Here is an 18865-nt window from a genome sequence, read left to right as displayed (position 1 = left end):
CAGCCTATCGCCGCCGCCGCCCGCTCCCGCCCCGGCCCTTCCCCTGGCCCACCCCCCGCCGCGCCCCGGCAGCCGGGGCACCGGCCCAGCCTCATTCAAACGGCAGCAGCGCCCGGCAGGCCCGCCGGCTCCAGGTAACGTGCGGGTGGTCGGCTTTCGCCGCCGCCGCCTCGGGGCCGCCGCGGGAGAGGGGCGGGCGGGGAGGGGTCGCGGCGGCAGTGGCAGGCCGGCCCCGCCGGACCCCTGGCTGCCGGGCCGCCCGGTGACCTTGCCCGCCCGCGGGGAGGGCGCGATCCGGGCGGGGCAGGCCGCGGCGGGAAGCGGGGGGCGCTGGCATCTCCCCCTGCGCGGCCTCCACCTGCAGCCCGCCCCGCGCCGCTCACGCGTGGGAGGCCGCGCCCCTCTCCGTACCCCTCCGCTCCCGCGGCCGTGGGGCCGCCACGCGCGCGAGCGCCGTGAGCCCGTTCCCGGCCGCGGGAGCCGCGCCCCTGCGTGGGGCAGGACCGGCGTGGCCTGCCCGGGGAAGGCCCGTCCCCTCGCCCCCGCCTTAGAAAATTCGTTACAAAAAATTGCGTGGGCAGCAGCCGAGCTCTCGAATTTGATCAAACCGGCTCAATTTCAGAGGATTACCGGAGCCAGCTAGTCCTCCTGAGCCTGGACCTCTCCCTTCTGAGCTTGGTGCCCCACAATAGCTCTTTCTGTGGTAACTTCGCTGGTTTTCAGTCGAGGCCTGTTTCCTAGCAGGCCCTGAAACTGCCGCAGCAAGCAGCCCAGCCTTCGGCAGAGATGCAAATAAGCCCTAACAATTAGATACCGTTTTTCTGCTTTAATAAAGGAAGCTGTGCGTTAAGCTGGGGAGATGTTTTTTGTGCGCTGCATCGGTTTTATCCAAGATGAATATGATTGAAATTAACTTTCCATACTTAACTTTGTTCTTGAGCTGTTTTCACCTCATAGTGAGTTTAATGGTGGTTCCCTGTGCATAGTCCAGCATCGCCAGCTACTTAATTACAAAGAAATGTATTTTTAACTGCATGCTGTACTAGTTGTAAAGCCCAAGGATTGCTTTGGGAACATGTAACATAACATCACCTGTGACTTGAACTTATATTTTAGTTTAAAATTATTTCATATAGCTCACTTGAAATAATATATTGCATGTAAGTACCTTAATTTTTAGCTGTTCCAGAGAATACAGTTAAAGATGCATTAAAGAAGGAGAAATCGCCATTATCTTTAAACGCCTCCCTGCTTGTCAGTTTACTTACAATCTTTTTCCTTATTTAAAAGCATCTTGAGGTGGTTGAAGGTTGAGCTGTTTATCTCAGTGAGGGACTGCAAGGGGGAAAGATGAGTTCTTTGGACTTTATTTTCTTGTTGAAATGCATCGAGTCAGCATGACTTACAAAATAATTGAGCAACTAAAACAGAGATGCTATCTTGTATTACAGAGCTAAGGGAGAACAGTCTTGCTGTTGGTAGACTGTGTTAATTGCGAGCATGTTGGCTACCAAGCTGTCCCGGCGTGTCCTGAGCTTCTCCGTGAAAGCCCTGAATTTCAAGGACCCAGGGAATGGCTTCAGGTAAGTAACTTGGTGGAGAAGAAGAAGGAGTGAGATCTTGAGTAAAGCACACGTCGAGGGCTCATTTGATTTCAGTGGGACAGTTTATTTACAGAATCACAAGATGGCTGAGGTTGGAAGGGACCTCTGGAGGTCATCTGGTCCAACACCACTGCTCGAGCAGGGCCTCCTAGAGCTGGTTGCCCAGGACTGTGTCCAGACGGCTTTTGAGTATCTCCAAGGATGGAGACTCCACAACCTGCCTGGGCAACCTGTGGCAGTGCTCAGTCATTGAGCTGAGCACAGAGGAGATGGACTCTATATGCAAGGAGGGGCTGGCAACATGGTTTTTTTCACACTTGGACAACCGTCTGCAGTCAGAAGCGGGTTGAGTAGAGCATTAATTCAGTGTCAAGCAAAGATTTATTCCTGAATATCAGCAAGTAGGCCTTGCTGCAGTGCAAGGAACTGTCATATATTTCTATGACTTCATTAAAGAGGCAATGAATCACATGAAATGAGAGAAAGTTGAGAGGGAGGGTTTTAGTGAGAAACGGAGGTGGGCTGAGTAATGAAGCTGTTTTTTTCTGAACATGAGCAGAAAATTGCCTATCTAATTCTAATTCCTAGCTCTGAAAAAAATACCTTTTATATTGACATACGATGGGAACCCTACTAGTCCAAACTCAGAGCAAGTTGAGTGCTTTCACTGGCTTTGCTTTAGAGCAGGGTTCCCAAACTATGGTGTGTGTACCACTAATTGTACATAAGCCATTTAAAAGTGGCTCATGGCTTGCTAAGCAAGAACTGCCACCTCCAGTGTTGTTCTACTGCTGTTGATAGTGGTGTCCAGCACCATCACCGTCAAGGGTGGCTCCCATAACAGGGAGTTGTAGAGACTAAACATAGCTAAGCTGTTAGAGATTTCCTATGCAAACAGACATAGGCCTTTTATCTCCTATTTACTCCACACACACCAAAACTGCACTGGCAGGAATCTGCTGTGGCCTTAAAAATACAAATTAATGCTTTATTAACTTGAGAAAAGAATTTTCAGCATATTCTTTTTTTTCTTCTTCTTCTTTGGTTTTGCTTACTGTGTATTTGTGCTTTGTGTGTCTTGTACTCAGGGCAAAAATGTGTTGCATTTTTGAAGTACCCACAAGCTGCTAAACCTGAAATGGAAATCCAACTGTTCATCTGAAAGGCAGTGTTGTCACTATACTGGTATCTTAATGCATTGAGGTAGCATTTATATACTTGACTCTTCAAGCTGAGGACTGCCTTTTTTGGTGTAACTGAACAAAAGCGAATGCATGGTTACAGGCACAGATCCAATTTGAGGACCATCTGTGCATTTTAAAAGTCTCTAGAATTCAGTCATGCAGAATGACAAAAGTGGCTCGTGGTACATTAGTGTGGGGGCTAACATCGCATACGCATCGTAGCTGTTTCCTCTGATGACATTCCTGCTGATCAGCAGCCAGCATCTATTTTATGCCCTTGCCTTCAGGTCAAGGTAGGCAGAATGTCAAGTAGTTATTCTCTACAGGTTATTGTGAATAGAGTGCAGCAAATCAGTGCTCTGCAGTGAAATTACAGGACCAGAGATGACACTGAAAAATAAGAATCAAGTTCATGCAACTAAAAGAAATGTTATGAACATTTCTGAGCACTTTGAGACACACCAAGAAGTTTATTGTTGAGATAAAAGTTCCAAGCCAGGATTGCAGGTCAGTGATGTTAACACAGATTTTGCCTGGGGACTGACCTTTGCAGCAATTAAATTGGCTGTAGCTGTTTCAAGAGCTGATTGGGCTTGTGACACTCAAAGTTAGAAAAAGAGCTAAACAGTTGCAGGAAGGTGAGCGAACACCGTTGCCTGAATATAAATCAGCTCCTTTCCCATCTGGTTCAAAGCTTCAGCCCCAGCAGACCCTTTTTCTAGCCTTATTTTCCCAAGATGCAGCTCAGAGGCCAGAGTGTCTGCAGATTGCTGTTCAGTGTAGCACAGGTCACCCTGGAAGCACCTGTGATGTCTGAGCAGGAGATAATTGTGAATGATTATGCAAATTCACTTAGAAGACAGAAGAGCGGCCTGGAATATAAGCTCTGCTGAAGGATAGATGTTGTTAGAGGGGCCAGAGGGTTGATGAAGTACAGCAAGTCTAGGGGAAGGCCAGAAGGCTCTGGGAGGGCAATGTCAGTGCCCAAAGCAAAAATTAAAAAGCTGATATAATCCAGAGAGGTGGCTGGCAAAGGCAGAGGCTAGGGTCACTCCGGTGTGTTGTCTAGGCACAGTTTTGACGAATGATGGCAAGACCTAAGACAGTGTGATGCTACTGGTAGTATAGCTTTTCTAAATAGAATCTCACTCCCTGGAAGGCATTGTTGCTTTGCTCTGGTCTGTCTTTGTGAACATGGTTTGTCTTCCTGGGAGTGAGACATACTATGCGGAGGACTTCAGATCTGCATGGCAGGTATTGCTCAAAGACATAGTGTCTCTTAGCTTAAACAGTTGTGAAGAGGGGATATAAAATCTAAGAGTATCTAATAGGTAGTCACGGCAGAGGAAGAAGTGTCATCCCAAATGACAGAAGGGTGGAGCTGTGTGTAAAAGCAGCAAGATAGATCCAAGCAAATTCAACCTTAGACTGGGTATAAGAGACAATGCCACAGCAGAATACTTTCTTCAGATAAATTAATAACTTCCCCTACCCCAGCTTTGTGCAACTCTAAGTGAGAGTGTTGTTGTGTTAGAAATGAAAATACTGCACTGCCCATTTTGTGGGTGGAAGCAGCTCTGTGCCTCCAGACCAGGAGCTATTTGAGAATTCTTGGTAATATCCAGACAGCTTCTGCAGCTGGAAATAGCATCAAGGTCTTTTGAGAAACAAATGTTTCATACTGTAGGAAACACACAGGCTCAGACTAAGGAGAGCTGTAGACTGGATTCCAGCTTCTCAAATTACAGTCTACATCCTGTATATAGGCAACACTACATTCCTTTTCATGTGTATGCTGCAGCACCAGGGTACGGACAAGATATTCCATGCCTGATTGTTCTGTTGTTTGGTTTTTTTTTTAACAGGCCGGTGCAAAGATTTTGCTTCCCTCTCTTGTCCCCATGTGGCAGCCGCTCTTATGCAAGTGAAGTCGATCAGGTGAGTGTGATTGTGGTTTCCAGGAACTAGTTCTGCTGAGCTGGGGTTTTAAAATCCCTGAAGCCTGGTGACCAAATTCTTCTTTCTGATTTGCCAGAAAGACTCCGAGCTGGACCTCTCCAACATACTCCACATTCTTTCCTAGCACAGATCTTCCATTGACGTAGCACGGTACATGCTGCTAAGGATGGAAATAAACAATCAGACTAGTGGGTTTTTTCTATTTTTGGAACTCACTCGGCAGATGAAATCGTCCACCTTAGAGTGAAGGGAATTTGCATGACAAATTCTCAATAAAGCACTTACTCTGGATTATGGTTGTGTAAAGAGATGTAAATAAATCGATGTGTCCTCACCGCTTGTTCTGGAGAGTGACCCTCTTCTTTAACAGCCCTTTCCTTGAAGGCCCTAGCTTGCCAGGAACAGTGCCAGACAAAAGGAAGGGGGATGTTTTGCCCTCTTGCCTGTCCTGTGGCACAGAACTCAGCACTGTAGCAGTGCTAGAGCATGCACATCTTGCTCCGTAAGCCTGGGACAGAGTCTCAAGAGGAGTTCAGATATGGCCCTTGCATTGCTGCTGGGCTTCCAGTGTGACCCTGATCAGTCCCTGTGTATGCTCGGGAAAGCCAAATTTCTAGTTTGTTGAAAGAGATGAGTTGGAATGAATTGCAAGTAATTATTACCTAATCCCATCCACAGCAGCACCTTGCTGGATGTGCACTTGTTGCTGCTGAAATGTCTGATGCACCACGCAATTTTTAACCTGTTACTTAACTGCTGCCTCTCTTTGGGTTAGAAGGAGGAGTTTGGAGAAGGAAGGAGATGTACTTCTCCTATTTCAATTGTAAGTTGGAAAATAAGAAGAGCAAAAAACAGACACAAAGACTGATGACCAACTGGTCTTAATTTCATATATTAAACTCACTTGATTCTGCTTAGCTTTTAAAATCCAGCACTAGAGGGTTTACATGCTAGAGAGAGAAAGATGAGTGAGCAGTCAGTAAGGTTAACCCATATCCTGTCTTCAGTCAAGCTATCTTCCCCACGCCCTACGGGCTGCATGGCACAGAATAGCGGACTCCTGCATGCTTTGAACATATAGGAACGGTTCCTACTGAAGGGAAAACATTTCTTGGGAACTGTCTGGTATATTTTCAGATTTCAAGATGGATGTGAACTGCCAGAGAATGGTGGTTTGCTTGGTCTCTTTGCCTTGGGAGCCTGTTGCCAGAGGTGCCGAACTTCTCTTTGTGTTGGGAGGACAGTGATCCTGCCTCACTGGAGTGAACTTGGTATGAAACCTTCGTTTCTTGTCTTCAGGAGGCACTGGGTGGCAGTAGCTGGCAATGAGTGTAGAGAACGTCCCTGGAACGGACTGCTCCTGGCCAAGGACACGGTTTTGTTCTGTGCACTGCAAATCACTGATTTCAAATACTCAATTCCAGCACGTTTTGTTCTGTTTTGTTTTGCAGATTGGCAGCAGAGCTGTGCTTATAACAGGTTGTGACTCAGGGTTTGGATTTGCCTTGGCCAAGCACCTGCATACCAAAGGCTTCATTGTTTATGCTGGCTGCCTGCAAAAGGTAGGGAAAACAAAAACTGTATTCTTCACCTGTGGCACGTGCACAGACATGTAGCAAATCCAGTCTTCCCTCTCCACTCTGCACAGCTTTCTGCCGAGGAGAGGGAGGGTGGTTGGTAGTCCAAAGGGAAGGACACGGGTGCTTGAATTTCATAGAGCATAACCTGGTCTAGACCGGAACCAGGACTGAACGGTATCTAGGGAGGTTCTTGCCTGAATCACAATGTTGTGGTCTGTTCCATATCTGATGGACTGGAACCCCAAATCTAATTTTATAGGCTTGTCCATAAGCAAATTTTGGGATCAGGTTGAGTCTGGACCTTTGGCCCTGCTCTCAGATGATATGTATTTACGCGGGGTTTATTCTGATTAATTGTGACATACACCAAACCACCGGTGATTTTGTGGTGTGTGGTATGAGCATATTTTTCTATATTCATGAGTACAGCCGTGCCTCAGTGTGTATTGAGGGTCTCCTGAAATCGCTGTGAAGGTGACAGAGTTCCACTAGTGCAAATGACAGCAGAATCAGGCCACAAATAGCTTCGTGACACAGTCTTGATACACTCTCCAGGAGCGCTCTCTATGGCAGTCAGAGATGCCTGGTCATGGAGAGTAGGAGAGAGCTTTAGCCTCTCTCTCCTTATAAAGCACTGCACTTTTTTAGCTGCATGGTCGTTTCCAAACAGAAACAAACTTACTCCTTGGGATATCCTGGGGTGGGTCGGTTATTTTGATCCTAATCTTTTAGCTCACTCGTCACTATAAATGTATCTTGAATAGTTATATTACTTAAAGAGAATTTGCCAGGTGTTTTTTATGTTCTCAATACACTTTCTGCTGCTAATTTTTCCATTATTACTAAGTTTTGCTTAAATTATTAGTTTCTTTCTGCTGCATTTTTTCAAAAGAAAAGTTTGTGTTTTGATAGCTCTGTCCCTTGTGGTGTCTCAGCTTTGGGTCAAGGGGTTATTTGTTAACCTGGGCTCCCTCTACAGGCTTCACAGCAGAACAAGACACTTCTTATAAACTTGCTTTTCAAAAGGCGTCAAGAAGAGAGAGGGTAGATGAGTACTTTTTTGGCAGATGTTTCTACTCAGTTTTTGTAACTGAAGATCAACAGAGAAATAAGAACGTTGCAGACTTAAAAACCACTGTTTAGAATAGTAGACTGCCTCTATGTTGACCAGAGCCAAAAATTTCAGAGCTGCAAAGTTCCTTCTGGGTTTCACTTCCCCTGTCTGAGCTGCCAGAAAGACCCGATTTTCAGTGGGCATGTTTTTAACTGTCACTGAAACCTCCCTTCCATTTTGGTATCTTCAGTACTCATCCTACTGAATGCATGTTAGTGGAAAATCTTGGCCTCTGACTATTTTAGCGTAAGCTGACACGCAGCAGCATGCCAGAACTCTTTTAGGCTTTGATCAATATTTATTTCCTCACCAAAAATCAGCAGAAAGCTTTGCTGTATCACTGTGTAATTAAATGTTGCTTCTTTAGCTGGACTCACATCCCATGTTCCAAAATCTGTGTGACTATGGCAAGACTGGTAACAGCAGTTGTCATCAGAAAAACTAAAATGCCAAAGCTCCTTAGTTAACAGGTTGGCCTCCTATGTGTCTTCAGGCCATATACTTTATGTAGAACTGCTCTGTAGAACTAAAACATCTCCAGGAGACTGAGCTGATTTCTCATTCTGCCACAGGTTTCACTAGCAAAACCATAAGCAGGATTCTGATCGGAGTGTAATTATTGCTGGTGCTGATTTTAGAGGCAGAAAAAGCCTGGTGTGTTTTTAGATGCTGGATAGAAGTGGAGGTAGAAATAAGAAGCATTATCTTTTGCTTGGGTATATTTGACCTAGCCCTGACAGAAAGGAAACGCCTATGAAACTTCAGTGTTATTTTCATGGGACTGTTTTTCACAGCACACCTGCACATCAGAAGCATACTCGAGCTTGGGGAGCTATCGTGTCCTCAGGGTATGCACTGTTCTTAGGAACGTCACGTCCTTATTGCAGATTAAAAGTGTGTGCATTGCTGACACAATCAGGAAAGGTTTCCTAGAGTGGCCAGATCCTGAGCGCCTGACTATTTTTCCTGAAGGAAACCTGAGAGAGGTGTTTAGAGTCACAACTGAGGGGAGCCCAAGGATGGATCTGTGCTAACAGTGTGCTATTTCACACACAGTTTCTTCGTAACATTTTCACTGGTAAATATATTCATGTGAGAGCTGTGTTGATGCTTCATTGCCAAAAGACAGTGGTAGACTGGATCCAATGAACGATCACGCTGCAGCTGTCTTATTTTTTCCTCTTTGGTTAATAGCTGGAGGAGCCAGCTGACACAAGATGAAGAAGGTATTTTTCCATCAGTATCTGTTACCAGTGGACATATGTGATGTTTGTCACGGCTGTCAGGAATGTGGTGGAACCCCTGTTTGCTTTGCTTTGTGTGCTCAGGCCTGTTGGGGCTTGCAGGGGGATGAGAAGGCAGAGGTTATCTGAGCAAGCCAGCATGCAGGCCAGTTACTGTAGGGCTCAACAAGGGTGCTCAGAGCCACAGGGTGTTACATACCACTTCAAGGACACACTGATAAAGATACAAGCTGAAGCCCATGGGCCCCAGAGGGTATTACCATGGAAAGAGGAAGATGGGGCAGCGGTGTGCTTTTTCAGTATGCAAGAGCTGGGACCTCTTGCCATGGGGACAGTGGACCCTGGGACTGACAGCAGAGATGTATTGGTCTCTTGGCATAGCATGAGGAGGTCCTTCCACTGCTGTGTGTGGGCCCAGGGGTTGTGGGACAGGCTGCATCCCGTGCCAGGAGAGCATGACACAATCACAGGGTGCCTGACATACCACCCATCTGCCCTTTCTGAAGAGTCAAGGGAATGGCCCTGTGGGTCTGGGTTAATGCCCAGAGTCCAACTCTTGGCCAGGATCCCAGCCCCAGGGGTCCCTGTCCAAGCACCCAGCTGCATGTGGGTGGGAGGGCAGGAGGGATGTTGGCTTGCTGAGCCAACCCTGTAGGGAAGGAAGAAGAGGATGCTGTGAAGGTCCCGGTAGAGCTTACAAGGCCTCTGAGGCTGGTGTGTTGCTGTGGCCCAGAGATTTTGTAGCACCTCACAGACCTGGGATTGGGGAAAGAAGCACCTTGGCCTTATTGTTCTTCCCCTTCCCTTTAGCCATATCTGCTGTTTCCAAAGGACTTGCATGCTTGCATTTGCTGATTCCCCATTGGCATTCCCACATGTGCCACTTGTATGCCTTTCAATGCTTTGCCATACACACTGGCTTCAGCACCACAGTACTTTTGAGTGAACAGCAAACTTAGCACAAAACTCTGTTTTCAGTCACCATTAAAAGCAAACACCACTAAGCTGTGCATGGGACTTTTAACTGCTCCATTTTGTATGTGTTATGCTTCTGTGTGAAGAGAGTGCAGTAGATGCCTTCTCTTAAGGACAAACACTAACCGGTATTAACAGTCTGCAGTGGAATAAAGAAGGGTGGAGAAGAAGACAGAAGAGACATCGGGTACCTAAGTTAGCGAACTGTCTGTGAGCACAGTGGATAAGCCCAGGAATGAGAGGAGCCAAGAAGGTGTTTTGGAAGACCAGGTGGCACAGAGACAGGGGGATGTATGGCCACCCAGCATGATGTCTGAAGGGGACTCACTCTTGGGGGGGGCAAATGGGAAGCCTGGGTTCAGACTGCAGAGATGAGCACCATCTCATTGACAGCTGACTACTGACAGTCTCTGACAGGGAGTGCCTGTGGCTCGAGGTGTTTAGAATGAGCTAGTATCATTCAGCTATCAGGAAACAGCCCTGCCACGAAGAACTGATCTGTTCCAGGTCAGAGGGAAAAAAGCTATCTATCCAAAAAAGCCTTGTCTGTCACACCTGCCTTGTAAAAGCTCAGGAGTGAATGATGCGTGCCTGCTGATGCTGACACAGCGAGTGGGGCTACCTGGAGGGTTGAGTGATGGGGGAAGAAGAGCTGAGCAGCTGTCAGATGATCCTGTGGGACATGCTCCATGGCTAGCATGTTAATGGGGAGTAAAAGACTTCTAGTGAGGGATGATGTTGAGGGGACAGAGGGAGTTTCTTACAGTAAAGACAGGGATGTTCCCAAAAAGTGATTATTTTCAGAGCTAGACCTCACCATCCTCTACAAAAGTACCCTGGAGTGGTCCAGCACAGTCCAGTAGCTTATAACCATGGGAGTAATTCAGGGATAGTCCCAAACTCCTATTAATATCCCATGCCTGTGTCCTGGAAGGACCATAGCCAGGTTTTACCACTGTGAAGGGACTAGCTCTGGGCATGGCAGCCTTGTTGCCAGCAGCATCTAGCCCATGTGAAAGGTATCTCAGGGGTTGGCCGCAGTTACATGGCTGTGGGCTGTGAGTGGATATGTGTATACTGGGGGAATCTGTTGTGAGCTGAGAAAAAAAGGAGTGGAGACGGGAAATGGGAGTGAAGAAAAGCTCATGGGGGGATGCAGAGAAGAGAGCAAGATGCTGGAAAAGACGCCGGGGGGAATTGCTAGCAGGCAAGCTGGCCAGGCACCTGATGATCGGACTCTGTAGGAGTCCATTGGAGGCAGTAGGTAGGTTTCCAGGCAGTGGGAGCTGTGTGCGTAGATCAGCTGAAGGGAGAGAGCAGTGGGCAGGCAGTCTGTCTTCTAGGACTGTCACTCCCAGAGCTGGCAACGCGACTGAGAAGCACATGCAACATACATGTGCAGCCGCTCCCCAGCTATTTGCTGTGCCCCATATGCAAGCCAAAGTGAGAATGGCACTACATTCCCACCACTGCGGTAGTGGGGCATCGCCTGATCTCAGGAGCTTGTACTGGGCAGAAGTTGCCTTGCTGGGGCAGATCCAGCTCTGGCTGCTTTCTTGGCGGTCGAAGCAGTTTGCACCAGCTGACTCGGTGGCAGGGCTCATGGTCAGATGGAGATGCTCGAGGAATGGTGTTCTGCTGCAGGAGCAGCCCTGTCTGTTCCCCTTCCTCTGAGAGCTGCAGGACTGTCCTGATTATTCTGTGATTGCCCTGTGCACTCTTTTGCTTGATTTTATGGTTGCTATGCATTTGATCTTCTACACAAGCTCTTTGGCCAGATTCAAACCAGCGCTTTCTTCCCCTCTAGGACAAGGGAGATGGTGGCTCCAGGGATCTGGACAACATGAACAGTGATCGAATGAGAACTGTCCAGCTCAATGTCTGTGACAGCAAAGAAGTGGACCGAGCAGTGGAGCATGTGAATAGCAGCCTGGAGGACCCAGAGAAAGGTAGGTGCATGCAGTAGGCTCTAAGGTCACATAGGTGGCAGGAGCTCCCTCAGCTGGGCTCTGAGAGCATTTTCAGGGCGTATTTCAAAAGCTGAGCATATGATTGAAGGGCACAAAGCTTTGAGGAGCAACAGTGCAGAGTAAATGGCCTGTTTAAATGTTGTGTCATACCAGAAAGCAGCTTCTCACTTAAGACAGCATCTACAAAGAAAACAGCTTTTTTCACCACTAGCTCCTATGGGGACATCAGGAGAAATCAGGGTGGTGTTCAAGGCCCTGGGATTAGTGCTTTTTTCCTGTGACCTGAACTTTATTGTGACTTCCTTTATGTTGTAAAACGTGGCCAGTGCCCAAAGATTGGGGATTAGCAACAGAAATGTCTCCCCCAAACTTTCAAAAGGCAAAGGAAATGGAGAGGTTTTCCAAAGGATTTCCCATGAAGCCAGCTGAGTACCATTATTAATGCCATTGCAGATAATATCATATATTACAGATTTCAGAGTTCAGGGGGTAGCTGTAACTGACTTTCTTAGCCTCCCTACCTCGATCTGCTGAGGTGATGACAGCAAATTCTGCTCCAGTACTGTGAAAATCCCAGTTGCTCGTGCATTCCTGAAACCTTTCTGCTCTTTGGTGAACTACATTTTTCCCCTAAAGAACATCCACGCTTCAACCCATGAAGGTTGTTTAAAAGCAGAACAACCAGTAATCTTTTATTTTGGATTTTGAGGAATACGGAGAAATTGCCCGAGCAGCCAGGGATCAGGTTAGGAAAGCTAAAGCCGTGATAGAACTAAATGCGGCCAGGGACATCAAGGGCAACAAGAAAAGATTCTATAGGTATGTCGGGGATAAAAGGAAGACGAGGGAAAATGTGGGCCCTCTCTGGAATGAAACAGGAGACCTGGTTACCCGGGATACGGAGAAGGCGGAGGTACTTAATGACTTTTTTGCCTCAGTCTTCACTGGCAAGTGCTTGAGCCTCACCACCCAAGCTGCAGAAGGCAAAGGCGGGGACTGGGAGAATGAAGAGCCGCCCACTGTGGGAGAAGATCAGGTTCAAGACCATCTAAGGCACCTGAAGGTGCACAAGTCCATGGGACCCGATGAGATCCATCCGCGGGTCCTGAAGGAACTGATGGATGAAGTTGCTAAGCCACTATCCATCGTATTTGAGAAGTCATGGCAGTCCGGTGAAGTTCCCACTGACTGGAACAGGGGAAACATAAGCCCCATTTTTAAAAAGGGAAAAAAGGAAGACCCGGGGGACTACAGGCCAGTCAGTCTCAGCTCTGTGCTGGGGAAGATCATGGAACAGATCCTCCTGGAAGCTACGCTAAGGCACATGGAGGACAGGGAGGTGATTCGAGACAGCCAGCATGGCTTCACCAAGGGCAAGTCCTGCCTGACCAACCTAGTGGCCTTCTCTGATGGAGTGACTACATCAGTGGGCACGGGAAGGGCTACAGATGTCGTCTGTCTGGACCTCTGTAAGGCCTTTGACATGGTCCCCCACAACATCCTGCTCTCTAAACTGGAGAGGTATGGATTTGATGGGTGGACTGTCCAGTGGATGAGGAATTGGTTGGATGGTCGCATCCAGAGGGTAGTGGTCAACGGCTCAATGTCCAGATGGAGATTGGTGACGAGTGGTGACCGCAGGGGTCCTTATTGGGACCAATACTATTTAATATCTTCATCAATGACATAGACAGTGGGATCGAGTGCACCCTCAGCAAGTTTGCAGATGACACCAAGCCGAGTGGTGCAGTCGACACGCCAGAGGGACGTGATGCCATCCAGAGGGACCTGGACAAGCTGGAGAAGTGGGCCCGTGTGAACCTCATGAGGTTCAACAAGGCCAAGTGCAAGGTCCTGCACCTGGGTTGGGGTGACCCCTGGTATCACTACAGGCTGGGGGATGAAGGGATTGAGAGCAGCCCTGCCGAGAAGGACTTGGGGGTACTGGTGGATGAAAAGCTGGACATGAGCCAGCAATGGGCGCTCACAGCCCAGAAGGCGAATTGTATCCTGGGCTGCATCAAAAGCAGCGTGGCCAGCAGGTCGAGGGAGGTGATTCTGCCCCTCTGCTCTGCTCTGGTGAGACCCCACCTGCAGTACTGCGTCCAGCTCTGGAGCCCTCAGCATAAGAAAGACACGGACCTGTTGGAGCGGGTCCAGAAGAGGGTCATGAAAATGATGAGGGGGATGGAACACCTCTCTTATGAAGACAGGCTGAGAGAGTTGGGGTTGTTCAGCCTAGAGAAGAGAAGGCTTCGGGGAGACCTTCTTGCAGCCTACCAGTACTTAAAGGGGGCTTATAAAAAAGATGGTGGCAGGCTTTTTAGTGGGGCCTGTTGCGACAGGACAAGGGGGAATGGCTTTAAACTAAAGGGGGGTAGATTCAGACTAGATATAAGGAAGAAATTTTTTATGCTGAGGGTGGTGAAACACTGGCACAGGTTGCCCAGAGAGGTGGTGGATGCCCCATCCCTGGAAACATTCCAGGTCAGGTTGGACGGGGCTCTGAGCAACCTGATCTAGTTGAAGATGTCCCTGCCCACGGCAGGGGGGTTGGACTAGATGACCTTTAGAGGTCCCTTCCAACCCAAACTGTTCTATGATTCAATGATTATATGAAGTGAGTTCATTTTATTCCAAATTCCCTTAAAATCTTTCTTTTCACTGCCAAATGAGTTGGTAGCTTCAGTTGTTGCCATCTTGGTTGCAGCAGAATAAAAGGGAGAGGCCATGGCATGCATGCCCACCCATGTCCACCCATACCCACATCCCCCTTCCCAGCATTGCAGACATTCTAGTTCTTACGGTGACACAAGGGATTTTACTTTGAAATAATTACTCTTTTTTTTCTTACAAGGTCTTTCCTATTCTTACTATTTGCATTTAGAGACTATATTTTGCTTCTTTTAAAAAATCACAATGGATAAAAAGAGAATGGCAAGGAGAACAGCTTAGACAAGGATGAAGTTCTCTGTTTGCTGGCTCAGAACTTCCTGGGAAGCCTTATTCATGGTACTTTGTGGCTGCAGTGTTGGGCAGTACAGGCAGATCCTGATTGTGGTTATATTTGCTCAGGAGGCTGAGGTTCACGCTGGAGTCTCTTCTGTCGGGCTTTCATCTTTACAGGTCTTAATGAAAAGCTCTGTTGTGTGGTTCCATAATCTACTAGCAAGGCCTTTTCCAAGCTGCTCTCATTAGCGTCCCAGAGGGAAAGCTTTCTGCTTGATTTTGTCTTCCAGGGCTCTGGGGGCTGGTTAACAATGCTGGGATCTCCACATTCGGGGAAGTAGAGTTCACAAGCATGGACACCTACATGGAGGTAGCTGAAGTGAATCTGTGGGGGACTGTGCGAACCACCAAGGCTTTCCTCCCGCTCATCCGGAGGTCAAAGGGTGAGTGATCTCCTCCGGACTGGCACTCCCTGGAGCAGGTTTCCCATCCTGCTCCATGTCTTGCTGTGTTAGAGGCCAAAAGGTCTATCAAGCTTCTCGCTGCAGCACTGGCCACCTTCATACCTTTACAGACAGAATGGGACCCACAGCATACACACAAATGACAGATTTCCTAACTACTCTGAGTTACACAGCAAGGCAGCAGTCCTGAAAACCAGTTATTATTTGTCTTCCCCATCTGTGCTGCCTTCTCCTGCAACATCCCACGCAAGATCTAATCCATCATACCTTCTTCTACCTGTTCAGAAGCTGCAGCTCACCATAAATTCCAGTGCGAGGAGCAATCCTCCCCTCTATACAAAAACCAGCTGTGCCACTGCTGGGCAGGTTGGGCAGCAGCAGTGTACTATGATATGCGTCTTGCAGGGAAGTTGTCAGCTGTGCACTGTGTTACTTCGGGAGCTTGTAACGTATGAGAGGTGGGGTTTTTACAGGAAAGGAACACAGACCTGGAGCTCGCATGGGTCTCGGCATAAAGGGGCAAAAGCTTTCCTGTACTGGGGGCAACTACCTGACTAAATGAGAATATTTTTAACTCTTGAGGCATCCACAGACATTAACAATGTTGGTTTCATAGTCCTGTGCTGCAGACCTGGGCTGTATGTGGCCCAGGGAGCATTTCTTACACCATGGAAAGGTATCCACTTCTGTGGTCAAAGTTTCTCTTTCTAACCCAACTCAGCAATGAGCACTGATAGAAAATGCAGAGAACTGCAACCTCTGATTAGACTGCAGCATTCACAGTCTCCTACCAGCAGTCTCCCCAGCCAAAATGGATGGCTTCTGGAGAGGAGAAAGGCCCCAGTTCTGTGCCTGGAGCCGTAATCCAGCTGTCACATAGAAGAGGGTGCAGTGGACTTACTTACACTGCTCTGCCGTTTGTGGTGCAGGAGCAACCCATTCCCTTTTAAGAGGCAGACACTATAAGCCACCATTGGGCTCCTAGATTTTGTGCCCTTGACTTGCAAATAAACAAGCTCAGCCTTGGTGCCAGAGGCTTTCTCTGCTGCAGCTCCCTCTTGTCTGGGCTCAGCCCTGATCGCTGCTGAGCAATCCTGTTTCCCACCGTGCAGGTTCTGCCCAGCCTCTTCTGTGTTCCCCGTAGCACTGAGCTTTGTGTGTCACCATGTGCCTGTGCCCTCAGGTATAATGATCCAGGGAGCACAAGCAATGGGCCTGTTCTCCTGCCTGAAGGCCATTGCATAGGACAGCAATGCTCAGATAGAGCCACCGGCAGGTCTGCCAGGCAGCCCTTACAGATACGCAGTGGGTGGGTGGATGCACGTTCAGGAATCTGTTGGGTGGTACGTGTCAGGTATCTGCTTTGGATCAGGTACCACAGCTCAGCTGTGCTTTGCCTGGCCTCTGCCTAGGTCGTGTGGTGAACATCAGTAGCATGATGGGTCGGATGGGCAGTCCTGCCCGGTCACCGTACTGCATCACCAAGTTTGGTGTGGAAGCCTTCTCTGACTGCCTGCGGTACGAAATGCAGCCCCAGGGAGTAATGGTCAGCATCGTGGAGCCTGGCAACTTCATAGCTGCCACCAACCTGTACAGCCCCGAGCGAATCAAAGCCATAGCCGACAAAATGTGGGACGAGCTCCCTGAGATAGTGCGCAACGACTATGGCAGGAAGTACTTCGATGAGCAGGTCAGCAAGATGGAGACGTACTGCAACAGCGGCTCGACAGACACCTCACCAGTCATCGAAAGCGTCGCCCATGCGCTCACCTCCACGACCCCCTACACCCGCTACCACCCCATGGATTACTACTGGTGGCTGCGCATGCAGATCATGACGCACATGCCCGCTGCCATTTCAGACCGGCTCTATGTCTACTGAGGCCTCACACTCCTAGGCTACCCAGGTGGGAAATTTGTTTTAAAGAGAGCATTGTACACACTTCCCATTAGTCATTTTTAAATTTTTCTAACCTCATTTCAGAGTACTGTATTTTAGCTCTAAAGGGTTCATTTAAACATCTGACATAACCTAAAGGGCAGTAATTTGCAAGGGATGCTTCACAGGCAGGAATACATTATGTTTGTGCAGGGACATTGATTCTTTGCTATTTATTTCATGTAATCTTTTTTTTTTTCACCTCAAATGTCAAGTTAAAATCATTATTTAAACTGCAATTGCTCTGAAGTGTTTTCAGAATAATTTCTGCTGATGGCTGAACACAATCTTCACAATTCCTGCCTAGGATGCAGCCTTCACACCATAAAACAGAAGCCCTCCATGCTGTAACAGCAAACCACTGCCTCCTAATGACAAAGAGTGTCCCACAGACTTTTCCAGGCCTGGTCACAGTAGCCCAAGGCAGAGCAGAGATTTCTTTAATTTGGGGATCAGAACTCAAAATGCTCAAGGTGCTGAAACTGAGCACCTGACCCTGTCCCTTTCTCTCTTAGAGTTATACTGATGAAACCTTAGAGAAAAGGAACCAGTCTGCTTTTCTTGCGTGCTTTCTTGCAAAGGAGTTCGATGATCCAGGGACTCAATCCTGCAGACCTTTCCCACAGGAGTTTCTTACTCATATGAGCATTCCCATGAGTGTGAGCAGCTTTACGCACAGGACTGCAGGCATCAGGATTGGCCCGTAGTAACATTTCTCTTCTCTTCAACAGTAATTGAACATCAACTCCAGACTTAGTTTGGAGAATAGTTTCAGTCCAGGTCCTATAATTTGTGAGGATCACTGCTGAGCAGAGGGAAGCAGAGGGTTATAGTCACATCAGTGAATGCCGCTCTTACCAGGGACCTCAGAGTTACACCAAAATATTTGTACGGCACCTTGCACAGAAGGGCCTTAACCCTGACCGGGGCCTCTAGGCACTATTGCAGTGCAGGTGACGATAACAATAGTAACTTCCATTGAAGGAGTCGCTGAGCTGAAATACATCTAACATGAGCTAAATCTACCAGAACGTCCATAACAATAGAGTTAACTTGTAAGAGCAGTTTCATTTCCATGATGGTTGTTTACATGTCTGAGAAACGTTTGTTTTGTACTGTAAGAAAAGAAAAGAAAAAAACGTAAAAGATCCTTTCACGGAAAAATGCAGAAAGAGTTAATTTTTTTTTAAGCTTGAAAGGCAAAAATCAAACAAGTAATTAAAATACCATTGTTAGCAAAGTTAAAGAGAAGGGATCTCACGTGCTCTAGTAACATACCGTGACATGATCAAACTCCTTTGGCTTAATAAATGTATACATGAATGGTAACAAAATTCAGAGGCTCCCTCTCTTTATTTTTTAATATTTAAGGTGAAAAGCTCATATTCGTTAGTGGTGTTTTTTTTAATTTGGTGATGTTCACGCCTGTTACGCATACACACTGCATTCAGAGGCTGATTTGCAGTCTTGGGTCTTACATGTCCGTGTTGGATAGTGCAAGACTTCCACAGGAGTACCAGATGTATCCTGCATCTCGTGACAAGTATGCCTAACCCCTGGACTCTCTGTATTCACAGCTCTTCAACCTGTATCTGTACCGGATTCCCACAGATTACAAAGGATTATTATGGATTATTCCCAGGGAGCGGGAAGAGCAACTGAGCTCTGAAGAGGGGAGGGGGATGGCGGTGATTCAGCAGGGCAGGCACGCAGCAGGTCACTGACAGACCCGAAATAAAACCCTGGGAGAGACTTGCTGGCTTCGTGATCTTCCCCAGAGTCCTAGCAGTGGTAGCTGCATCTTGTGGTGCAGGGAGGAGTATTGCCTCATTTTCCAGTAAGTGGAAAATGTCTCTCTGGGACAAAACGTAAGAGTATGAACC

At 47.7% G+C, this 18865-nt stretch overlaps 1 protein-coding gene across 2 annotated transcripts; it reads left to right on the top strand.

Annotated features, from left to right (window-relative positions):
• Positions 1-64: 64 nt before the first annotated feature.
• Positions 65-18316, top strand: BDH1 (3-hydroxybutyrate dehydrogenase 1). 2 transcript variants are annotated; one of them, XM_076341062.1, is made up of 7 exons: positions 65-134; positions 1452-1583; positions 4654-4726; positions 6199-6309; positions 11468-11609; positions 14870-15022; positions 16456-18316. In XM_076341062.1, the coding sequence occupies exons 2-7, from the start codon at positions 1501-1503 to the stop codon at positions 16923-16925; spliced, it is 1032 nt and encodes a 343-aa protein (XP_076197177.1). In that variant the 5' UTR covers positions 65-134; positions 1452-1500; the 3' UTR covers positions 16926-18316. The 2 variants fall into 2 exon arrangements, with proteins under 2 accessions (XP_076197177.1, XP_076197178.1); XM_076341063.1 differs by lacking the exon at positions 65-134 and adding an exon at positions 601-703.
• Positions 18317-18865: the final 549 nt, after the last annotated feature.

Source organism: Aptenodytes patagonicus, chromosome 6, assembly GCF_965638725.1.
Source record: "Aptenodytes patagonicus chromosome 6, bAptPat1.pri.cur, whole genome shotgun sequence".
In the NCBI taxonomy this organism is placed as follows: domain Eukaryota; kingdom Metazoa; phylum Chordata; class Aves; order Sphenisciformes; family Spheniscidae; genus Aptenodytes; species Aptenodytes patagonicus.
Note: the sequence above shows the minus strand (reverse complement) of the source record. Positions and strands in the feature narration are given on the sequence as shown.

Excerpts from the sequence above, each read along its gene's own strand:
- BDH1 (XM_076341062.1), top strand. The coding sequence starts at position 1,501 with ATGTTGGCTACCAAGCTGTCCCGGCGTGTCCTGAGCTTCTCCGTGAAA. Across the intron at positions 6,310-11,467 it reads ATGCTGGCTGCCTGCAAAAG|GACAAGGGAGATGGTGGCTC; the intron begins GTAGGGAAAACA and ends CTTCCCCTCTAG. Across the intron at positions 15,023-16,455 it reads GCTCATCCGGAGGTCAAAGG|GTCGTGTGGTGAACATCAGT; the intron begins GTGAGTGATCTC and ends GCCTCTGCCTAG.